At 37.9% G+C, this 21,756-nt stretch overlaps 1 protein-coding gene across 9 annotated transcripts in view; it reads left to right on the plus strand.

Annotated features, from left to right (window-relative positions):
• ELAVL2 (ELAV like RNA binding protein 2) overlaps window positions 1-21,428 on the plus strand; it is a 134,844-nt gene extending 113,416 nt beyond the window's left edge. For 6 of the 9 annotated variants that reach the window (XM_036856868.1, XM_036856867.1, XM_036856870.1 and 3 more), the window contains 4 exons: window positions 7,186-7,339; window positions 10,612-10,837; window positions 18,023-18,061; window positions 18,665-21,428. In XM_036856868.1, coding sequence (XP_036712763.1) covers window positions 7,186-7,339; window positions 10,612-10,837; window positions 18,023-18,061; window positions 18,665-18,995 — 750 coding nt within the window. In that variant the 3' untranslated portion in view covers window positions 18,996-21,428. The remainder of the gene's footprint in view (window positions 1-7,185; window positions 7,340-10,611; window positions 10,838-18,022; window positions 18,062-18,664) is intronic. The other 3 variants (XM_036856869.1, XM_036856871.1, XM_036856866.1) reach the window with 1 other exon arrangement.
• The last annotated feature ends 328 nt before the right edge of the window (window positions 21,429-21,756 follow it).

Raw genomic sequence — 21,756 nt, forward strand, 5'->3', positions numbered from 1 at the left:
TATTAGCAGATTGTGGCTTCTCCTAACTTTCTAGACAAGATTTCAAAAATAAAGTCTCTAAGTGTGTGGTGATAAATCATCCTCATTACAATATACGTGTGGTAGGTACTAGGGTGAACAAAGAGCATAAAGACAAGGTTTCATATTTCAAGCAGTTAAGCCAGTCACGAGACACAGTAACAGATGAGTACATCTTGGTTTCCTCAGTATTTAAGAGAACAAGACATATAATGCACAGGTGTGGGCACAGGTAAGGGGTACCCAGCTCAGACTAGAGTGGAGAGGATGGATGAGAGTTGACTTTAGAAACGAGGTGATGCCCATGCAGAGTCTGAAGTGACGAAAATTTAGATGACTGGAGAGAGCAGCTTACACTAACACAGGGAAGTGAGAGCAGGAAGCTTTGGGAAACTACTGAAGGTTGTATGTGTTTATATAGAGAACGTAGTCAGTACCCTGAGTATAATGGACTAGGAAACTTGAAATTAATCTTAAAGCATTAGGGAGTCCCTGAGAGATTTTTAGCAGAGAATAACCTGATCAAATGTATTTTGTGGTATCTCTGAACTTCTCGTTTGAGTCAAAACAATCTTTATATAGACTGAAAGCATTCAACCAACCCACTCTCAGTAAAATTTGAGGTTCCATGTGTGTTTTCCATGGATGCAGTATTCTATATTCTTGGAATACCTCTTAAAGGCAACTGCCCTCATCTACAATATCTTTACTAAGTCTTCCTGTTAGGTATGATTATTCCTTTTATCTCCAGCACCTTTGCTAGAGGGAATCTTTCATTTCTTACGGACTTATTTCTGTATGCTTTGTTCTCTCAAGTTTACTCATTTGCAACCCTCTGTGAAACATGCTTGTCCTATGCAAATCCTAATCTTGGACGGATATGTATATGTCTTGGTGTGTGTTTGAGACCTGTTCCTGGTAGGGTTTTGCGTTTAGAAGTAGATCAAAGGACATTGCTTCCTTTTGGTGGGTTTTGAGGTCTGTGGCCTGAATTGTGGTTAGAGGTCACATCTTTCTGTGTGTTTCTGAGCTCTCTTGGAGGGTCCAATATAGCTCCCTGCCTGTAAAGCCTTGATGCTTTCACAAGACCTTTGCTACTGCCTGCCAGAGCTGGAGCTAATTTTTATTTAGCGGTAGTATCATTTTCCTCAGTCCCATCAAGACTCCGTTTTTTGATATGAGCAGCAATTAACTCTCAGTTTAAATAGGCATAACTATGACCTTGTCCACTTCTTTCAGCTGAAGAGATTGAATGGAGCTTTTCAAAAAAAAAGTCTGAAGTGGCAAGTATCTAATTTTCAGGTTTAATGTTTGTAGTCCTGGGTCAGTAATTGACAAGTGATAGAAGTTGTTCAATGGTGATCTTGCCAGTGGGAGATTTTTCAGATGTCCTTAGTTTAATAAAGAAGAGATTGCTTTGTTCATTTGTAGTCCTTATCACTTTAATCTGTTGGTATTAATGTCCACTGTCACTGATCGTTGATGAAGCAGAGAGAATTGAGAGCAGTTGTATTTTTGGACAAAAGCATTTAGATGGACTGCTGATAAAGTGATGTGCAGGGATTTTAAACTTTACTATGTACATGTAATAAAGTACCAATTCTTTCCATAAGACACTTTCATTTCTTTTAGTTCTGTGTATTTTGATTAACTTGTGTTTTGATAGCCCATTCTTAGTATATGTGTTACTTGTCCTTGAATGTTTAATGTATAATTAGTTTTAGTTGCTGATGAAGAAATGAGGTTTTAATTACAAGGAACATACTGTGTCTCAAACTATTCCATTTTCAAGACCTAATTACTGTGATAACTCTGTTTTTATCTCTGTTTTGTCCAGTCTGATCTCATTTGTGAAAAACAGTTTGAGAAGCCATTGGCTAGAGCATTTATTTGTCTGGTACTTCTGATTGTCTCCCATCCTTTTCCCTTCAAGTAATCTCAGCACTGCTTGTCTTTGTTTATTATATCACTTGTAGGGTTGTGAGGAATTCCAGAATAAACCTGAGTTTTAAATTGCTATCTTTGGAGTAGATTGGTGTTCAGTGTTGTACTTTCTGTATCATCTTTAAATATTTAAATTGCAGACTCTCTGGCTGCCTCTTAAATTAGATCCTTCACTTAGTAGTTTTGACATTTCATAACCTTGCTCCTCAGGCATTAAATATTTACCTGTTTAAATGGCAGTGAAAATGTAAAATCCAAACCTATCTATTAATCCAGTGAACGTAGATTGGAGAACAGCTCGCACTTGGTGAAAAAAGAAGCTATTTTGACCCCACTGGAACATATGCTGGAGGTTCATTGTATCGAAGTATTTCTTTCTTTTTATTTTTTTTTTAACACCTTTATTGGGGTATAATTGCTTTACAGTGATCTGTTAGTCTCTGCTGTATAACAAAGTGAATCAGCTATATGTAGACATATCCCCATATCCCCTCCCTCTTGCGTCTCCCTCCCACCCTCCCTATCCCACCCCTCTAGTTGGTCACAAAGCATCGAGCTGATCTCCCTGTGTTATGCAGCTGCTTCCCACTAGCTATCTGTTTTACATTTGGTAATGTATATATGTCAGTGCTACTCTCTCACTTCGTCCCAGCTTACCCTTCCCCCTCCCCGTGTCCTCAAGTCTATTCTCTACGTCTGCGTCTTTATTCCTGTCCAGCTCCTAGGTTCATGAGAACCATTTATTTTTTTTAGATTCCATATATATGTGTTAGCAAACGGTATTTGTTTTTTCTCTTTCTGACTTACTTCACTCTGTATGACAAACCCTGGGTCCATCCACCTCACTACAAATAACTCAATTTTATTGAAGTATTTCTAATAAAGAAATTGCCATAAAACAAAACCATCTCTTGGGTCTTCTCCACACACAGGGTTTTATTTTAGTCTTGAAGAACCACAAAGATAGACTTAACTCTTTGAGGTTTCAGGTAGACCAAGAATGGTTCTCTAGGTACGTATTAAAGCCAGGCACCAGTTTGAGCTCCAGACCCACAGAAAAATCAGGGTCAAGAATTGCTGATAATTGCCAGATAGAAAATTTGGTCTGGAAACTGATTTGAATCTCCAAAGTAAAATACAAGTCCATATCCCATTGCAAGTCTTCTTCCTACTTTGGTCTAAGTATGTTTTCTGTTTATAATCCTTTGAGGTAGAAGAAGAGGAAGAAATACTTTCCGTTTCCTGGAAGGGAGGATGTTGCTGACAGTGATATCCTTGATAGAGAGGGGAGGGGGGGGGCTGCTTTAATCCCAAGAAACAATAAACGTATAGAGGGGAGACATAGCACATTGATCTGGGAGGAGAGAAGTTGCCCTTCCTTCATCTTTAGTTCCTGGAAGTGGGCAGGGGGGAGTGGTGGTACGATGCTCATTTAATGGAATTCTAAAACTTAGTAATAAAACTAATTTCAGAATTCTTATTATGATGTGTAGTTTTTCCAGTTAATTGCAATTAGTGGCCACTCATCGTTTCTTGGGAAAAGTAGGTTTAAAAAAATATTAATGGGAAAATGAAGTAAAATGACTTAACCGTAATTTTTGGTGCCATCCTATTCTACTGTCTGTCCTCCTCAGTTTCACTGTGTGTGTGTGTTTAAGAAACAATCAAGATTAATTTAATTTTTCAAACTCTCAGGGCAAGTGCACCGATGAGCTAGTTACTGTAATGTGGTATTGTGGCATGAAAACCAGACAAGGAGACAAGGACGTGGGTTCAGAAGATCAGAATTTTAAGCCAGAGTTCAACACTTGTGTATAAACTTAGGAATTTTACTTACCTTGTCTATATCTGTTTCCCCAGCTATAAAATACTAATGTGTGCCCTCACAGGGTTGTTGTGAGGCACAAACAAAATACTGTATCTGAAAATGCTTTGCAAATGGTGAAGTCCCATAAGCCCCTAAGTGTAAGTTAAATGGAAATATTGTTACCACCATGAGCTTCTATACAATCAATCACCCGTTCTGCCTGTGGTGATAGGAGCCAGTTCTTTGACAAAGTTACTGAAAAACAATAGTTTGAGAAGGTTTGTTATTGGTTCTTGGAGCCCTTTTAATGTAGCTGTGTTCTAAAAATGTACCTGGGATTTGTTTTAATCAGGTGTCTTACCTTACATGCAGACACATAAATGATTGTTATGAAGGAAGAAGTTTATACTTAACAGATCTCTAGAAATAGGAGGCACAACGTTCCATGCAGGGCCACATGGGCAAGCACCAGGGATGGCTAGGAGGCAGAGGGCAGAGGGCAGAGCATGGCTCAGAGCTTTTGTTGGGTCCTAGTGGAAAGCTAAGGACAAGGCAGGACAGGTACACTGAGTAAGTTTGGCATTGGGTAGTTTGAATAGTTTTGGAGGGCTCTGGTCTATAGGGGTGGTCCCTGATTGTATGGTACCTGGCCCTAAGCTGATTTAGAGCAGGAGGAATATTGGCTTGATGTGAGGATTTGATAAAGGAGGTGGGGGTGTGGTCTCTGGATCGACTGCTTTGTGTATCAAAGGTACCTCACGGGGGAGTCATTTACTGTCTCTAGAATTAGCTATTCCTGGGAGGGGCAGTCTCTCCAGGATCAAGGCCACAAATGCCAGAGCATTGAGAATACAGAAAATAAGAAAATATAGTCAATACAGGTTGGGAATTAAAGAAGCAATGTGAACTGAAGACCAGACACTGAAAGAAAAAAAAAATGCAGATAACATAACTGACCCAAGTATGTTTTCAAAGCTTTTACATAAGCACTAAATATAAACCCGTTTTCCTAAATATATTTTAGGATAACTTTTAAAACACTCCGCCCACACTCCTCTGAAATGCACAAAGCAGTGAATGTCACTGCGTGAGTAAATTATTCTGGAACACAGTAAGGGACTCAGGTTACTCTCAACTGTAATGGTCTAGGTCTTTACCTGCATTCTCAGATGCATGTAGAGGTAGATATAGTGTAGTCACCTAGGTTTTTAGGCTCTGTGCTAATAGCAATTTAGGTGGATTAAAGATTATTTTATTATTCCTATTAACCATACAAAGAAGGTAAAATTTGTTCAAATTCAAGAGCCCTTAATGAATTAAACCTGGTTTTGAGCCCAGGCACATTGGTTAGAGAGGTGTCACCTTTGCTTGAGCTTGTGTTGAGGCTGTCTGCTTCATCAGTCATTGGAAGTAAACCTCCTAACTGAGCATGTGTAGATGCCTATTCTGTTGCCCATGGGAAGTGGCTCTTTATAAGGGGAACACTTCAGTCACACAATCTGGAGCAGACTAACAGCTGACTTGGTGAGAGCTCCCTGCCACTGAAATAAAGCATTGGAGTCCTAGATTCTAAGGGTGTCTGAGTGGTGGGATTTTTAGCTTACCCAGGTAATGAAGGATTGTATTTTAGAAAAGAAATTGGGTGTTCATGTATTCACATCACTGAATGCACATATAGTTCATTTGCTTTGTTTTTATCAGTTTTTAGCAGTCCCAAGATTAGACTCCATTTGAATTATTTTGAGCACTTGGAAATTTCTTTCATTTCTTAATTTTCACTTATATTTAAGTTCTCCAATCTTCATTGTTCTTAAGTATTTAGGCATAAAGAAAGAAGGAGTAGTATGTGAATAGTTATCTATCTTTTCTCCACCACTATTCCAAATTACCTGTGTCTGTAGTGTAAGACAGTGCTAATGTGACCTCCAAATACAGCTTTTGGAACAGCAGGTGTAGTTTCACTTGTTAATGAGCAAACTTGTTGAATAAAGGGTAAGAGTATTAAATGTTAACACTATGGGGATTGGGGTGAAAGAGAGCAAGACCTTTATAAAACCTGTCTTTTTTTTCTGGAAAGAAAAAAATAGTGATAACACAGAGAACTGTGGACATAATTGAAATCATGGAGAAAATATTTGATGTTTCATACCAAATATCAAAAACTGTTTAAATTGAAAAGGTATTTTTAAATTTTGTTTTGCAGTAAGCAGTGAGCCAGATTAAAGGTGGATACTAATGGCTACAATGAACAGGCAGAAGTTATCTTGTCATGATACTCCACCAAATCAAGCCCAGGAGTAGACTCATTGGCCATTTTTATGAATGGTCTGGCAGATGGGGTATACTGTGAAGTTCCTGTCCTAGTAGTCAGTCCAGAAGAGCTTACAGTTAAACTAAAGGAAATGAGGTCAAAATAGCACATGAGACTCAGCGCTAACTTAAAATTGGCAGAGATAGGTTATAGGCATAGAGCTATCGGTTACAGTTTGGGCAAGATCTAGATGACTTGATGAACTCTACTTGAATGCTGTGTGCCTTGCAAACTGTTGTGGACCTACGGGATCAATGGGGTACTAGCCTGGCTTTACTCAGCAGATATTCTAGCACGTGTGATGTGCTAAGATACTGAGGATACAGTGATAAGAGAGACAGATACAGCTCCTTTCCTCCTGGAGTCCATGTAAAGAGTGTTGATGATAAATACACATGGACTTGTTGTGCCTTCCATCCTGGTAGAATTTTGGACACTACATCTCAAAGATGGGAAGCTTTTTGAAAGGGTACCTAAAATGGCAGGTAAAGTCAATAAACCAATAGACGGACTTAAGACCTTTTGAAAATCAAGATTAAAGAGATTTGTGGACAAGAAGGCAGTAGACAAAGGATAACGGGAGGTACAGTTCATTTATACTTCAGCTTCTTGCAATTTAAGGACGATAGCTATTTTCAAATAAATCAAAAGGACGTACTTATAATAAATTCTTCAGAAACTTTGTACCATCACCACCAACCCCCGAGATGGGAGAAGCGCAAAAACAGTTACCACAGATGTGTCAGGTGAATTTAGAATCTTTAAGCTTGGTCTTCTGATTGAGCCTAAATCCCTAGTTTAGGGGGATTTCCCCCCTCGAGGACAATTTATTACCATGAGTAGTACTCTGCTATGTGCACCATTGGTCTGTTTTGAACACTTACAAAGCTAGGGGTAAATACTGTCTTCTCTCCACGCGAAGGAATGGCGTTTCTCATTTGTCGAGAATTTCTCCAGAAATGAAACAGTTCACTCTGGACTTGTTTGAACTTCATTGTTTGTTGTGTACTTCTAATGCAAAAGCTGCTAACTAACTTGAGGCAGTTTTTGGGTTTTGGAAGGGAGGTCACTGAGTGTGCATATACGTTTCATTGCTCTTTTCCAGGTTTCCTATGCTCGCCCAAGTTCAGCTTCTATCAGAGATGCAAATTTGTATGTCAGTGGACTTCCGAAAACAATGACACAGAAGGAGTTGGAACAACTTTTTTCACAATACGGACGCATTATTACTTCTCGTATTCTGGTTGACCAGGTCACTGGTAAGTAGGCAGCTGCTCTGGACAATCTTTTCTGCTCTGTGACTGGCAGATGGTGAAATATTCTGCCTTCCCATACAGAAGTCTTGCCTCTGGAACACATCAAAGGTATATGTGGGCCAGAAAATGCAGTTTTCTGCTGGGACTGTTCATAGATATGCATGGATAAGAATAGATTGTGGAGTGTAGTGAGCAAGCTTGAGTCATTTCCTCCACAAAGGTGCAGGTTTGGAGTCTGTTTTGTGGCTTATAATAAATTTATAAGTATAATTATTACATGTAAGTTATTACAAATTAATCTTCATTTCCAAGCTGCTGCATGAAAAAAGCTCCCATCCTCCTTATAAAGTACTAATAAACAATCTTATTTTTGTGAAAAGCATAGCTTAATGCAGCTAATTCTCCAGGAGCGGATTACACTACATCTACACTGGTAATTGCTATTAAGGCTGTTTTTCAGGTCCATGCTGTGTTGTATAGGCATGTGTAAGAGTTTAAAATTTTGAATATTAAAAATTTATTTTATCCCTTATATTACTTTTAACCAAACCAAAATAAGAAGACTAATATGTTTATTAAAAATTTTGTATGTAAGGGAGCTAGCTCTTCTGCTAAAGCTTTTAGTTAAAGAAAAACTAGCAATATAGATTTGATTATGGATCTTAAAAATAAGGCACAGGCATATTTTTCTATTGTAGAAACAATATTCTTTTTAAAACATAATGAAATTAGGGAAACATGGTAAAGAGGGGGAAAAAATAACCTATAGTGCCATATACTCAAGCAGTCACATTAAGATTTTGTGGGTAGTCTTTTGTTGTGGGGGGGGTTGTTTGTTTGTTTTTTAAAATAGGTTTTTCTTTTTTCTGTGTGTTTCTTCTTTCTCCCCTCCTTCACTCTCCCTATTCTCTTTCTCTCTCCTTTCCCATCTCTCTCTCTCTCATAATTATTGTACCAGTGGAGATAGTTGTACATTACAATGTGTGATTTTTTTTTCTTTTTAAAGAAACAGTGGACCGCAGAGTAAAATCAGGCCAAGTTTTTAATTCTTCAAGTGACGATCAATTTAGTTGACCTGAATTTGATCAGAAGCAGCCTATGTTATGCCCCTCTGTGCTGTTAATTAACCTCTTACAGAGTCTGAATACCGTACTTCTGAGTTCTGAGTGAAGTGATATCTACCATCATTCACCTACTTGGGAGAATGGCCTGTAGGTTTTGCTGTATGGAGAAAATTTAGTCCAGTGAGGGTATATAAAAATGTGATCTTTTCTTCTTAGCTGCATTTCATAATTATCATACATTCTATCACAGTGTATTGTATCACACAGACTGCTAATGGGGTCAAATAGAAATCCAGGCCTAGCAATCTAGATATATTTGTTTAGAGCAACAAAAATGGCCTGATATTTTGTTCATAATATTCATGCTTTTTCATTCATTCATTCATTCTCAGTGAGGACTTGTGAATCAAAAGTAGATTTCTTTCACCTGTGATACAGAAAGCGCATCTCTTAACTGCAAGTCCATCCTGAGTATGTGGGCTCACAGGTGGATTTATCTCGCCTCCTCCTGGTTTAGTCAGTGGTTCTCATGTGTGATTCTGCACCTGGAGCATCAGCACCCTCCTGGAACCTCCTTAGAAATGCACAGTCTTGGGCTCCACCCAAAACCTAATGAATAAAACTCTCAGAGTGGGCATTTTACCAAGCCCTTTGGGTTATACTGATGCATGCTCAGGTTTGAGGACCATAGGTTTAGATGACTCATCCTATATAGAGGCCATTTCGTTGCTTATCTAATGCTTTCCTTATGGAATAGTCAAGTCCTAGGGGTTATTCATTCTTAATTGATAACTGAAAGGATAGATTTGCTGTCATTTCACCGTTTCATCTTTATACTTATGACTTACAGAGTGAAATTATCCACTTTACCTAAAATGAAAAATCCTGCAATTTTGTTATTCAGCCATCAGGTGGTAATAATGTGCAGCAGGTATAGCTTAAATAGGAAAGGTGAAGTGATAGGGGTTGCCTGAGGTAAGTGTATATGGAAAAAATGCCTCATCTACCTTAGAGTAAAATTCTAAGCCCTTCAACTTACACAGTATTAATTGTAGAGCAAGCAGACCTTTATCTTTTTTTAAAGTTCCTATGAATCATAATGGTCTAGTGCATTTTCTTAGCCTATCTTTCTTAATAACCTCTCACTCTTTTCTTCAGTGACATACTCTGAATCATCTAGGCTTTTCTCACTGCTAGTCCCAAGCTGGTACTGCTACTACCAATTTGCTTGCCAAGAAAGTCTTTCCCTACAACTACTAATCTCATGATGGCCAGCTATGGCCACCCCAAATAGCCTGTTAAGCTAATTAAATGGAATGAGTTGGGTTTCCTGCTACCATTTCTCAAAAGCTGGACAGGTATTTGGCCATCCCTCTGCCTTCCCCCATTCTTGTCTCTCAGGGTGGGGAGAGTGGGAGCCAGGGAATGACATTCCGTAGTCAGAAGTAAATGCTGCCAAAGAAAGAAAGCTTTGAGCCTTTACTTCTATCTTATTTATTTTTAAACTCTACCTCCTCTTTCACCTCTTTTTCTCCATATAATGTTATTTCTCTAATAAAGAACAACCAGTTCAAAATAGTGGGGGAACTTCAGGGAACCAGAAAAGCCTCTTCAGACATTTTTCTTAAAGGGTTGGTTTCCTATATAATATGATTAAGTAGAATTATATTGTTTAAAAATGTAGCTGAAATATATTTTTCTACCACTGTGCGTATATTTTTAGCATAGCTTTTTAGCATTTTTAGCAAATGTCTGTTTCTGTTCTCCTTGTTACAAGAAAAAGAGCTACTGTGCCCATCATTTCTAAACTGTTTGTCCAATAGCATAATTTGAAAAGTACAAGACAGGCATACTGTTGACTTTATTAAAGAGTGTGAGTGCATGAGAGGGAGAGAAGAAGGTGGGGAAAGGAAACATGGATATGCTTGTGTGCTTTCTTCTTGGCTTATTGGTAGCATGTGGTAATGGACTTTAAAATGCGTTAATTTAATTTAATGCATTTCATGTATTTAAAAAAATACAAAATTGTAATGCTATACTGAATTGCTACTAAGTCAAGGTAAAACTTTTCTCCTCATGTGATTTTGTGGCAGATGTTATATGTGGGTGAAAACATGTTCTTGAGAAGGAAAAATTAATTTATCCTTTCTTCTCTCCCTCCTGTCTCCTTCCACTCCCTCTTTCCCAAATCCTTACCCACATCTACCATAGGCATATCAAGGGGTGTAGGGTTTATTCGATTTGACAAGCGGATTGAGGCAGAAGAAGCTATCAAAGGCCTAAATGGCCAGAAACCTCCTGCTGCCGCAGAGCCAATCACTGTAAAGTTTGCTAATAATCCAAGCCAAAAAACAAATCAGGCCATCCTTTCCCAGCTGTACCAGTCTCCAAACAGAAGGTATCCAGGACCACTAGCTCAGCAGGCACAGCGTTTTAGGTAAGTCTGGTCTGGTTCTTACGCCCAGCTACTCAGCTCAGAACTCTCAGGTTCACTGTCCAGTACTTTTACTGACACGGTCTCCGGTTTGCTATTATTATTGTTGTTTTCTTTCTTTTTCTTATGGGCACAGAGAAAACCTACTTGGGGAATAGTGTCTTTTGCAAATATCCAGGGTGGGGACAAAAGGACAATAGCCTACAGCAGTGATTCTCAACCAGGAGTAGTTTTGCCCCTCTGGGGGCATTGGCAGTGTCTGGAGACGTTTGTGTGGGCACAGCTTGAGTGGGCGGTGCCACTAGCATCTAGTGGGAGAGGCCAGGCATGCTGCTGATCACCTTGCATGTACAGTTATAGCCCCCAACAGCAACAGATTATCTGGCCCCAAACAGCAGTAGTGCTGAGGTTGAGAAACCCTGACCTACAGAATGCTGGGGTCTTCTTAACTGTTTCCAGTGCTTCCAAATTCCCCTTTTTAGTTTTTTTCTTGATAAGATCTTATCCTTGTGTTTTAATTTTTAGGTCAAGCTCTTTCAGTTACTTTGTTTTGTAATATGTGCACCACTAAGGGTACCTAACTTATGTGATGACATTACGTTTTTATAAATAGGTTCTTCTTCCCTTTTTAAGTTTTTATTCCTTGCAGTTTAGAGGTTGGCAAACCCCTGTAAAGGCCCAGATAGTAAATATTCTAGGCTTTGTGGGTCATGGTCTCTGATGCGTGTCTTTTTTTTTTTTTTTAAACAACTCTTTAAAAATGTAAAAACCATTCTTAGCTCCTGGGCTGTAGAGAAACAGATGGCAGTCTGGATTTGGCCCGTGGGTGGTAGTTTGCTAACCTCTGTATAGTCCATAGAATGACCATGCATTTTTAGCCCAAAGAGGATATTCTATCTCATAGACGGGTATAAATATTCTAATTTTCCAAATTTTATTCTAATACTGGGGCAACAACCAGATTAAGTCATTAAGTCACTTAAAAAAATCCCTAATCTGCATGTGAGAAGAATGGTGACTTTTAGATGTTAAACAGAGCACAGAGACATAAACATTTTTTATTTTCCGTAACATTTTTAATATCCTTTTTGGCCATATGGTATACTGCAGCCATAATGCCGTGTAACCTCCATGCTAGTGTTTTTTTGTTTTGTTTTTTTTTATCACCAGTGAATATCAATCTTATTTCCTTGCTGGAGCAGAATAATTAATTACCAAAAATATAGTCACAAATTTTGCTTAATAAAGAGTTATATGTTTTCTAGCTTAAGTCACATGCATTTTTTCATTCAGGTGTTTTAGAGTGCTGAAGAGAGTAAAGATAAAAATTAGTAAAATATCTCCTTTAAAAAAAAAATTACGTCACCTGAGGTATGAGAAAGAAATTTTCCATGAACACCATGTTCATTTCCTACTTAGGGTGGCTTTTGCCTTGGGAGAAGAGGGTGTACTGTCAGAAGGCTCCATTTGGAACTGTATGACTTGGTACCCAGTTGACTAAGCCTTGTGTTCACTTCACTCTCTGCTTTAACTTTGTGAGGTTTAAAAAAGCATTGGTAGAAAGGAAACACTGCCACTTTTGACTGTGGTGGTTGGTAATTGGGCTGGAGGAAGACATGTATGGGGCTGCTTGCTGCTTGCCCTTGCAGAGAAAGAAATTTCACAAAGCCACTTCTTAGCTCTGCCTATAGGTTTCCTGTGTGGCATCTTAAGTGAGTAATATTTTTTTGCAAATTTAGCACAGACGTGCATGAAGGAATTTTAGAGGTGTTTCCTAGGCGGCCTATCCAGTTAACTTCAGAGCTCTTTGGGGCCTAGAAAAGAATTTTGAGCTTAGGTAGAGGAAAGTTCTTTGAAACTTACTGGTTGATTTTAATACTGTGAAAATACAAGATGTTTGATGTTAGTAGAAAGCTGTATTAGTTTAAATTGTTAATTTTGGTGTTTCCCAATTTAACCTCTGGTTTGGTTTTTGTTTTATGGTAGTTACTGAGTAAAACTGTGCTCTTAAAATCAAGATTGAATTCTGAGAAAGCCTGAGCAAGAGGACTGAAATGATAGGATCTCCAGGAGAAGGCCTGGTTATTGAAATGGCAAGGCATGTAGGTGACTCAAATATTAGGTTGTTGATAGCTCTTTTATCTGCTCTCAACTTCATCTAGCCCCCTCCCTGTGTGCTTTTTTTTTTTTTAATTGGGTAAAGCTTTACAGGATGTTCTGATGATCAGATTTAATATTTTAAAAAATATCTTCTGCCCATTCTGTGCTTTTATCTTTTAGTTCCGTATGTAATTAACTTAGCGATTCTTACTTTCCTTATTTCCTATAAAAAGAAATTTTGGAAAAAGGGAATAAGAGTTGTCTGTTTTAAGGGAAACTTGGTTTCAGAAAACGGGGAAGATGTTTATTGTACTTTCAGATTCTTAACTCTTGTCTCCGTCACCCCACTTCTCATAATCCATCTTCAGATAATAAATTATGAACTAGGCTTTGAGCTAAGTGAAGGTGTTTGGTTTAGATTCAGTGTTACAAGAAATTGAGAGCCTTTATTCCTAGATTTTAAGTTTAGGGTGTTGTGTGTTTGGTTGCTTTTCTTTAATATGTTTGAACCTGGTCTGTCATTACCTTGATTTTTTTCCCCTTATTCTATTGAATTAAGGTTGAATCTTCTTTCATCTCAGAAAGACTCTTGAAGGACTGGCTTGCTTTGTTGGTATTTTGCTCTTCTGTAGTTCAGGCCTAGGTCATTACCTAGATCTTTTGTCTAATGTCTTTTGTCTTTTGATCTTGTGTTCTAATGCTCTCAGCCTTGAGTTTGTCACCTTCCTGCGGACACTTAGAAAATTTTGCACTGTGTGTTTTTATGTTGTCATAGTGCCTCGGGAGTTGAGAGAGATTGGCGAATACAAGTTATAAATATTAATAGCCAAGGATGTTTTTAATATTTATGAAATGTACCTTATCTTTTAAGGTAAAAAAAAAATTAAAATCCATGTAATAAGAGTTAAGTTTAAAAGTGGGATTGTGAGGTTTATGGCTCAGTCAACCCATATGAATAATTAGAAAGAGAATTATTTTAACATGAGCACTGCTAATCTAATATGCTTATTTAATTGACTACAGTTTTCAAAATAAGACCGGCCTTGTTTATTTGGATGGATAGTGTAATTCAAGCCCCTTAAGTATGTTCCTGGGACATGGTATCTGAATTAAACTTTCAGCCAAATTTTTTTCATCTCTCTTCTTGTGGAGCAGCCTTAATTTTATTAAATGTGGTCTAGTCTAATGGCTTGTGTGCCTGCTTCTGTAATAAGCCTTTATGCATTTTTAAAGGAGCTTTTAAATCAGCACTTGAGTTTCATTTAAGGCATGTGCTGGTTGCACTATCACAATTTACTTTGGGAAGAAACTGGTATCAATCCTCCCGAATAATTTTTTTCTCTTTTTAGAGGAATTAGATAAGGAGATGAGTTGGTGATCTTGTTGTGGGTTAACTTCAAAGCAGATCTTGGTCGGTGATCTTTAGCGAGGTTTTGAGAACCATTATTTGTAGAGTTCAGAGTTTTATTTTCTTACCCATTAGTAATCTCTCTGTATATTTTTATTTCTCACTTTGACTGACATTTCCCCTTCTACCTGCGCGGAGGCCCTCCCGTAGTCTGTCAGCTAAATTTCTTGGAAACTGGGCAGGTACCTTCTTTTCACTCTCTACTTATAAACATCTAGCTTTGAAATGGGAATATTCTATTCAAAATATTGCCCACTTATAATCAGAAACTAGGCATGTAGTCATAAACTATATGCACATAGGGGCTTGTGCTATTATATTCATTAATTCATAAACCCTAATCATACACAGAAAATAAAAATAAGGATGAAATAAACAATGTATCAGTGTTTTGCTAATCATGCTAACTGGCTCATTTTTCACTTACATAATATCTTAGTAAATAATATACCTTTAAAGCAAGAGTCATAAAATTATGATCTTGATAATTTGGAATTTCTTGTCTGACTTCATGTGAGACATGTTAGATTATTTTGTTTAACCTCATAGTGTAGCTTGTACTAGGAGTAGGAGAGATAATCAACTCTCCCTTTTCTTACTTACTTGGGCTTTCCTTACTGGTGTCATCCTCCCTCTGATGATGGTGATGATGGTGATGATGATTTGTTGTTTGCAGGAATCTTTTTAAAACTACCTCTTCTTTGAGGGTTTTAATTAAAGCTAGGTTTTCCAATCTAATCCTTCAAATCCACTTAACGTGTTATTTGTGAAGTGGATTATGCCCATGCTAAAGAACAGGTGACTGTGTCCCTTTCCCTTTGAGGACTGCTCAGTCTTCCCTCAGGAAAGTATGTGATGCATGGGGACTGAGTGAGGGCTTTGGATGCAGTGCATTTATTCAACATGAGTAAAGAATACTTCATTTATAAATTAGAAAAAATTTTTATTAGACACTTTAATATTTATTTGCCATACAGCTGTATATAATCACACACACCCCTCCTAGGTCATTCTGGAGGCTATTAACTTGGTCTCCGTTAAAAATTGGCTTCTGTCATTAAATGATCACATGCAAAAGATGGCTGTCCCTGAACTCTGGACAGACCCAGAAAAAATGTATAATTCTGCAGAGTAATAGTGGTCCTTGTGTCAGAGCTAACTGCCTAATTGACAGTTTTCCAACTTCTACAAGGCTTGGGGTACATGGTGCCCTAGTGGAGCACACCCTGCCTTCTCCCAGCTCCTGTGGGTGTGTGGCACTGAGAGCAGGGTAAACTGCTAGGTCCAACTGTGGGCAGGCAGGGGTTTTCAGTGTTGCCTAAGTCCTGTTTCTTAGGTGCCATGTTCCTCCTTGTTGATGGGAGAGGAGGGAGGGGCAAGGAGAGCAAAGAGGGAGAGGGAGAGGCAGATAACTTGGCTTGAATTCCATAGGACTGAATTTTTTCTAAAGTGAATATTGAGTGAAGATATCAGTGGGCAGGATCGTGGTATCACACAGGAAATCACAGGTAGGGCAAATATGAGGTTCATTGAGAGGGTCCTCAGAGATCCTAGTATAAAAGTCCTAGGCCTCCTGCCTGGAGAATCCTGGGGTGGAGAGTGAGAAATGAGATATCTCCCCTTTTAACACATGTAATCCACTTCTGGGGCAGTTTTGGTTTCTACCCTACTTTGAAAATACTGAAAACTTGCTTAGGAGATTCTGTCTCTGGACTTTTGGTTAGTGTCCTAAGCTGGTGGTGATAGAGTCTACACAATTAATGGGCAGAGATGATGTGACTCTGTTTTGGTGTCTCTGCATCTGAGCCTCTGAGTACTTTGGAAGCAGACCTCAATATGCTATTCTGTTCTACTGGTGTCATATGCCAAATGCATTCTGTATTGATCATTCAACAGTTCTATGAAATTATCTGTATCAGATTACTTTATTGTTGATGATACTAACTTGTTTGCATCCTTATTTCTGGTATTTGTGGCCTCTACTTTGGAGTATAAGGGTATGGCATCTTTGGCTATACTCATTACCTCTGCACAAAACAAAATCCCCCTCCCACCTGTGTACTTTTTCCATACACGTGCTCTCCCCCTAGCATGTGCAAACAGGCTCCCCAGCCTGCCCTCCTGATGGTTCTTACTCTGGATTAAGTAGTTAAGGGTAATGTTAGTAACCTCAATGCTTTTATTCAGTCAACAGATACTAATTGTAAACCTGTAGTGACCCAATCCGTCTGTGCTCCATGATTAGTGGTACGATGAGTAATGAACTTGTCCCTGCTCCTGAGAGAGTAAAGGGACAAGGCACACACCACACACAGATGAGGCTCCTTTGTCACTGTGATTTGTTCTTTTTTTTTTTTTATATAGTACTTTGCATTACAATCAGCTCAGTTCTTTCTTTTCAATTTTACAAAACACACAAATGTGCAGAGGTAATTGGGAATAGGAACCTGTGAAGATTCTTGGTCCAGTTCTGAAAGACCAGAAGGAGGTGTCTTGGGGCTTTTATAAAACAAGGAGGAGTTGCTTTCTCATGTGTGCTCTAGCCTCACTTGAGGCCACAGGTTAGACAATAAGGTTGAAACATTTTTCAAACTTAACTGTTCATGGCTGTTAAAGAAAAAAATGTTCCCCTGACCCAGGATCTTACTTGGAGAGTGTTGAATATTGTGGCAGTTGAGGTATTCATTTATGCCTACCTCCTCTAAACACACGTCATTGATTGGTACGCATTGCACAAATGTGGAACATCGGAATGGTCTCTTTGAAACTGATAAAGCAAGAAGAATCGAGTGCTTAAAACATCAATTTAATTTTTTTTTTTTATCAATTTAATTTTTGAAACAGGAGAAGGGTAGAGAGTTTTAAAGAGTACCCACCCACCGCCATCTACTTCGTAAAAAAAAATTGTCAAGAGAAGCTCGCTCAAGTTTGTTTCTATCTGCCTGCTTCTTACACCTTGAGTAGTGGGACTATACTTCTTGTAGGACAATCAAAATAAGCATCAGACTGGGGTCTGAAGTCCTTGCTTTGTTACTCAGTGAGTCTGTCGTCTTACGTTCTGTGGACCTCAGCTGAACACATTGAGCAATGGGAGGTTTAGCTGAGGTTGTCCTATAAGGTTCTTTTTACCTATAATAACACCACTTTGATTTTCAGAAATGAAAGTCCTTTGTATTTGGGGGGTTGAAGGGAAATTTATGGAATTCTGTGTAAACTGCAGAATTTGAATATCGATGCCACCATTTACTAACTCTTTGGCCTTGAGCAAGTCCCTTAATCTGAGTGCCTTATGATACTCAGGAACTAATAGCTCTGAAAATTAAAAATAATATAAGGACGTGTAGGTGCCTGTGGAGTGCTTAGAACTTGCCTGCAAAAGGTGAGAACCCAAATGTCAAGTGTTCCAGAGCCTCCACATTTCCTCTTGAAAGGCTTTCCTCAGATGACCACCACTGATTTCCCTGACCCTTGTAGAGATAAACTGTATCCATTGGAAGAGCTACTGTTTTATGGCAGTGGGTACCATCCTCTCAGAAATGTAAGAAAACCCACTGTTTTGAGACTTCACATACAATTAATATATAAACATCCCCTTGGAAGATGGCAGTAACGAGCCCAACTTTCTTGGACATCAAGGGGAAAAATTAAAAACTGAAGTTTGCTAAATGTGTGTTTTGCAGGTTGGACAATCTGCTCAATATGGCTTATGGAGTAAAGAGGTAATCATAGAGGTTCATGATAATCATAATCCCTTCCCATAATTGATTAGTTTCTTTGATTTGGGGAGTGACACCCTTCATAAGTTTGTGTTGGGTTTTCTTTTGCATGTACAGCCTAATGAAAAGCTGTTTTTGAAGCACGGTTGACTCAAGGAATATTATTATACCACTGGATGCCACCTGGCCTTTCAAAACCCCATTATTTGTTTTCTCTTGCATTGCGACGTTATAGCATGTTTCTGTCTGTGTTGGTCCTTCTTGCCCCCAATCCTGCTTAAGTTCGTGAAGCCAGTTCCAAATTTATTTCTTTGCTATTGTGAGTAATATTTTTCAATACAGCATATGTGGCCATTTCATAACTTATTAATACCATGATATTATAGCATGCCACTGCAAGCCACACACCGACTTTGGTTGAAACCTCAAATAGTTTTATGTATCTTGTGGGGAGGGGAGTTACCGAAACTCTTGGGATGGGAAAGGGAAAGAATTAAGTCCATTGCTGTAACCAACCTCTGTTTCTATTTGTGCGTGTGCGTACGTGTGCGTGCGTGTGTGTGTGTGTGCGTGCGTGCGTGTGTGTGTTTCTCCTATTTTGTTTAGTAGGTTTTCTCCAATGACCATTGATGGAATGACCAGTTTGGCTGGAATTAATATCCCTGGGCACCCAGGAACAGGGTGGTGTATTTTTGTGTACAACCTGGCTCCTGACGCAGATGAGAGTATCCTGTGGCAAATGTTTGGGCCTTTTGGAGCTGTCACCAACGTGAAGGTCATCCGTGACTTTAACACCAATAAATGCAAAGGTTTTGGATTTGTGACTATGACAAACTATGATGAGGCTGCCATGGCGATAGCTAGCCTCAATGGATACCGTCTGGGAGACAGAGTACTGCAGGTCTCCTTTAAGACAAACAAAACGCACAAAGCCTAATGAGCTCTTGTCCTCAGTCCATTTATATATGAAAACTATACAACAAAGGCAAGTTAAGAGAAACTTTATACATTAGTAAATGTCTTTGTAAGTCAGTGTTGAGATGGGGATAAAACGACTACTTAGCATCCTAAGAAATATGTGAGATTTTTTATTGCTAGTATTTGAATTAAAACTTCTTAAATATCTTTTATGTTTGAATATGGACAAGAGGTACAGGGTTTTTACCTGTCACATTGCATTCTATTGCCTTCTTTGAAGAAGGTGGACCTTTTAAAGTGTTTCAGCTAAGGGAAGACATTTCTTTTCTTTTTACATAACTGCCTTGAACCTGTGAGTAAATATTGAGGCTTTGTGTTGTAATTCTTTAGTTGGTTGTGTCTTTTTCCCCCCCCTTTTTTTTCTTTTTCTGATTAGCTTTGTGTTTGGTTTACATTTAAAGCATTGCTGTTATGTCTGAGAAAAGTATTTTGAAGTTTACATTTTTATTTATGAAGTTAAAAACAGTATTTATTTTGTAATTATGATTTGGGTTGGGGAAGGGGGGCTACATTATAAACGCTTATTGTAAGAATACTGGAGAACTTTTCGTAAAGCAGTACCTTGCCAAAGAGATAAGAGCCTCTTTGATGTGGGTTTAAAAAAAGCATCTATTTTTATAAAAAAGAAAATTTGGAGAAACTTTTTACTGGTCCTGGAACAAATATTTTGACTTGAATACTTTGAGAAATCTCTTCATATGACACCTAGTGAGCTTTTAAAATTTACCAGGAAATTTGCAGCGGTTGGAAAATTTAGAAAGATTTATGATGTAGAAAATACTTTTGAGATCTTTGTATGAAAGGAGTAGAATCAATGGGGGAAACACTGCTGGTTTCGTTTTTGTAATCACCAGTGGAGCGTCTGATCATCCTGGTTATTATGTGATAGGTGGCTCACATTGATTTGTGATTTTGAAACAAATAAAAAAAATTTACAAAAGAATATATAAGAGCAGGCAAGAAATTTAAATTACCAAGAGATGGGGGAAAAAAAAAATCTGTTCTTCCTAAAGAAATCCCTTCAGATAGAGCTCATGGTGTTTAGTGATGTACTTGCAGTATTGTTTGAAGAATTGTTTTGTCTTAAGGAAAAAAGATGTTGCACATGATTTGTACTGCAGCAGATCGGCAAAAGTGATCTGAGTTGGATATATTTGAAGGTATTTTGAAAGTTATGTTCAAGGCTAACACCTGAGCTTTGTGTAATGTAAATAAGACCTTGTGTTATGAACCTTTCAGCTAATTTGATTTTTTTTTCCTTACATGCCAAGTGATGTTCAGGTTTTGAATGTTTTTGTATCAGTTTTTTCCTTTGTAAATGGCATTAACATTGTTACTTGAGGTCTTGCTTAATCACTTTTGTTGTCCTGAGGACTTGAATTTACAGTGCATCAGATTTGTTGCTAATTTTGTCTGTAGATAGTCTAGCTTCAGCTGTTTATGGTGATGCTACATTTTCGTTTATAAATATGTTTGTGGTAAAAAAAAAATGAGTATAACCATAGGTTTTGAACAAATTTCCTTACATTTTTCATACAAAAATCATAAATATCTGTATGCTATTGAAATTTAACTTTGTATGATGCTTAAACCACTATTTGGGGAAATAATAAAATAAGTCTTTACCATGTATGAAAGAAATTTTAAAAAATACAAAATATTTTCTGATTAGCATCTAGCTTATAATAAATTTTCAAAAAAGCTGAAGGCAAAAATGCCTTCATCAGGATGCACTGAGAACTATATAGTTACGTCCTGCTTTTTGTATAAACTGAGATGCTCACATGCTTCCCCTTAGAACAGGCAATGTGCTATGCATAACATAGTTGTACATTATCTTTGCGGTTGCGTTGAGTTTTATTTTTATTATTTAAAATTGTAGTTATAAAAATTTTCAGTATAGTACAGTACATATACTGTGAGGCGCGTGCTAAAGTGAATAAGCGAGTTTTCATGCTGACCCACTCAATGCTATTCAGAAATCAATTGGCTTAGCACTTTCTCATATCCTTAGGTGCATTTAGATTGTCAGAGTTAACCTGCATTTAAAAAAAAAAAAAAACTAAAAAACAGAATACATGTATATACTTAAAAAAAAAAATAAGGTTTCCCTCACGGGAAAACAGCAGCTACATGCTTCTTTCCTATACTACTGTAGCAAACCAAGGCATTGATGAGAGGGCATGCAAATTGTGCTTCACTTTACAGTGTTTATCAGAGCACTTAATAAAATGTAAGGCTGGTATTTATTTGAAGTTGTACAGTATGACTTAATTCACATCTGTTGGAATAGAAAATATATTCTGTTGAGTATTTAAGAGGCTGTACATGTTTTCTTTTGTGTTTGGATTCTTTGTACTTTTTCATGTTCAGTACATCAATAAACAAAGTTGAAGGGAAAGAACAGTGTGGTGAGTAGGTCTTTATACATTTTTGGGGGCTCCTGTGCTCAGTCTAATAAACTTGCTCTCTTGAGTTAAGAGGTTCCCTCAGAGCTTTAGTTGAAAGCAGTGTTATCTAAAGTATTCCAAAAGGCACGTTAATTGAAGTAGAATGTGCAAAAAAAGTTTTTTGAATGACACCTTCTGATAAGTTAGCTTTCAAACATTAACTTGATGGGTAAGTTTTATAGGGATACGTGCTTTCATTGGCTTTCATCGGCTAGTTGTACAGTTTGGGTAATTGGATGCTGACATCATTCTATACCTCTGATTGAATAA

This window comes from Balaenoptera musculus, chromosome 6 (genome assembly GCF_009873245.2).
Source record: "Balaenoptera musculus isolate JJ_BM4_2016_0621 chromosome 6, mBalMus1.pri.v3, whole genome shotgun sequence".
In the NCBI taxonomy this organism is placed as follows: Eukaryota; Metazoa; Chordata; class Mammalia; order Artiodactyla; family Balaenopteridae; genus Balaenoptera; species Balaenoptera musculus.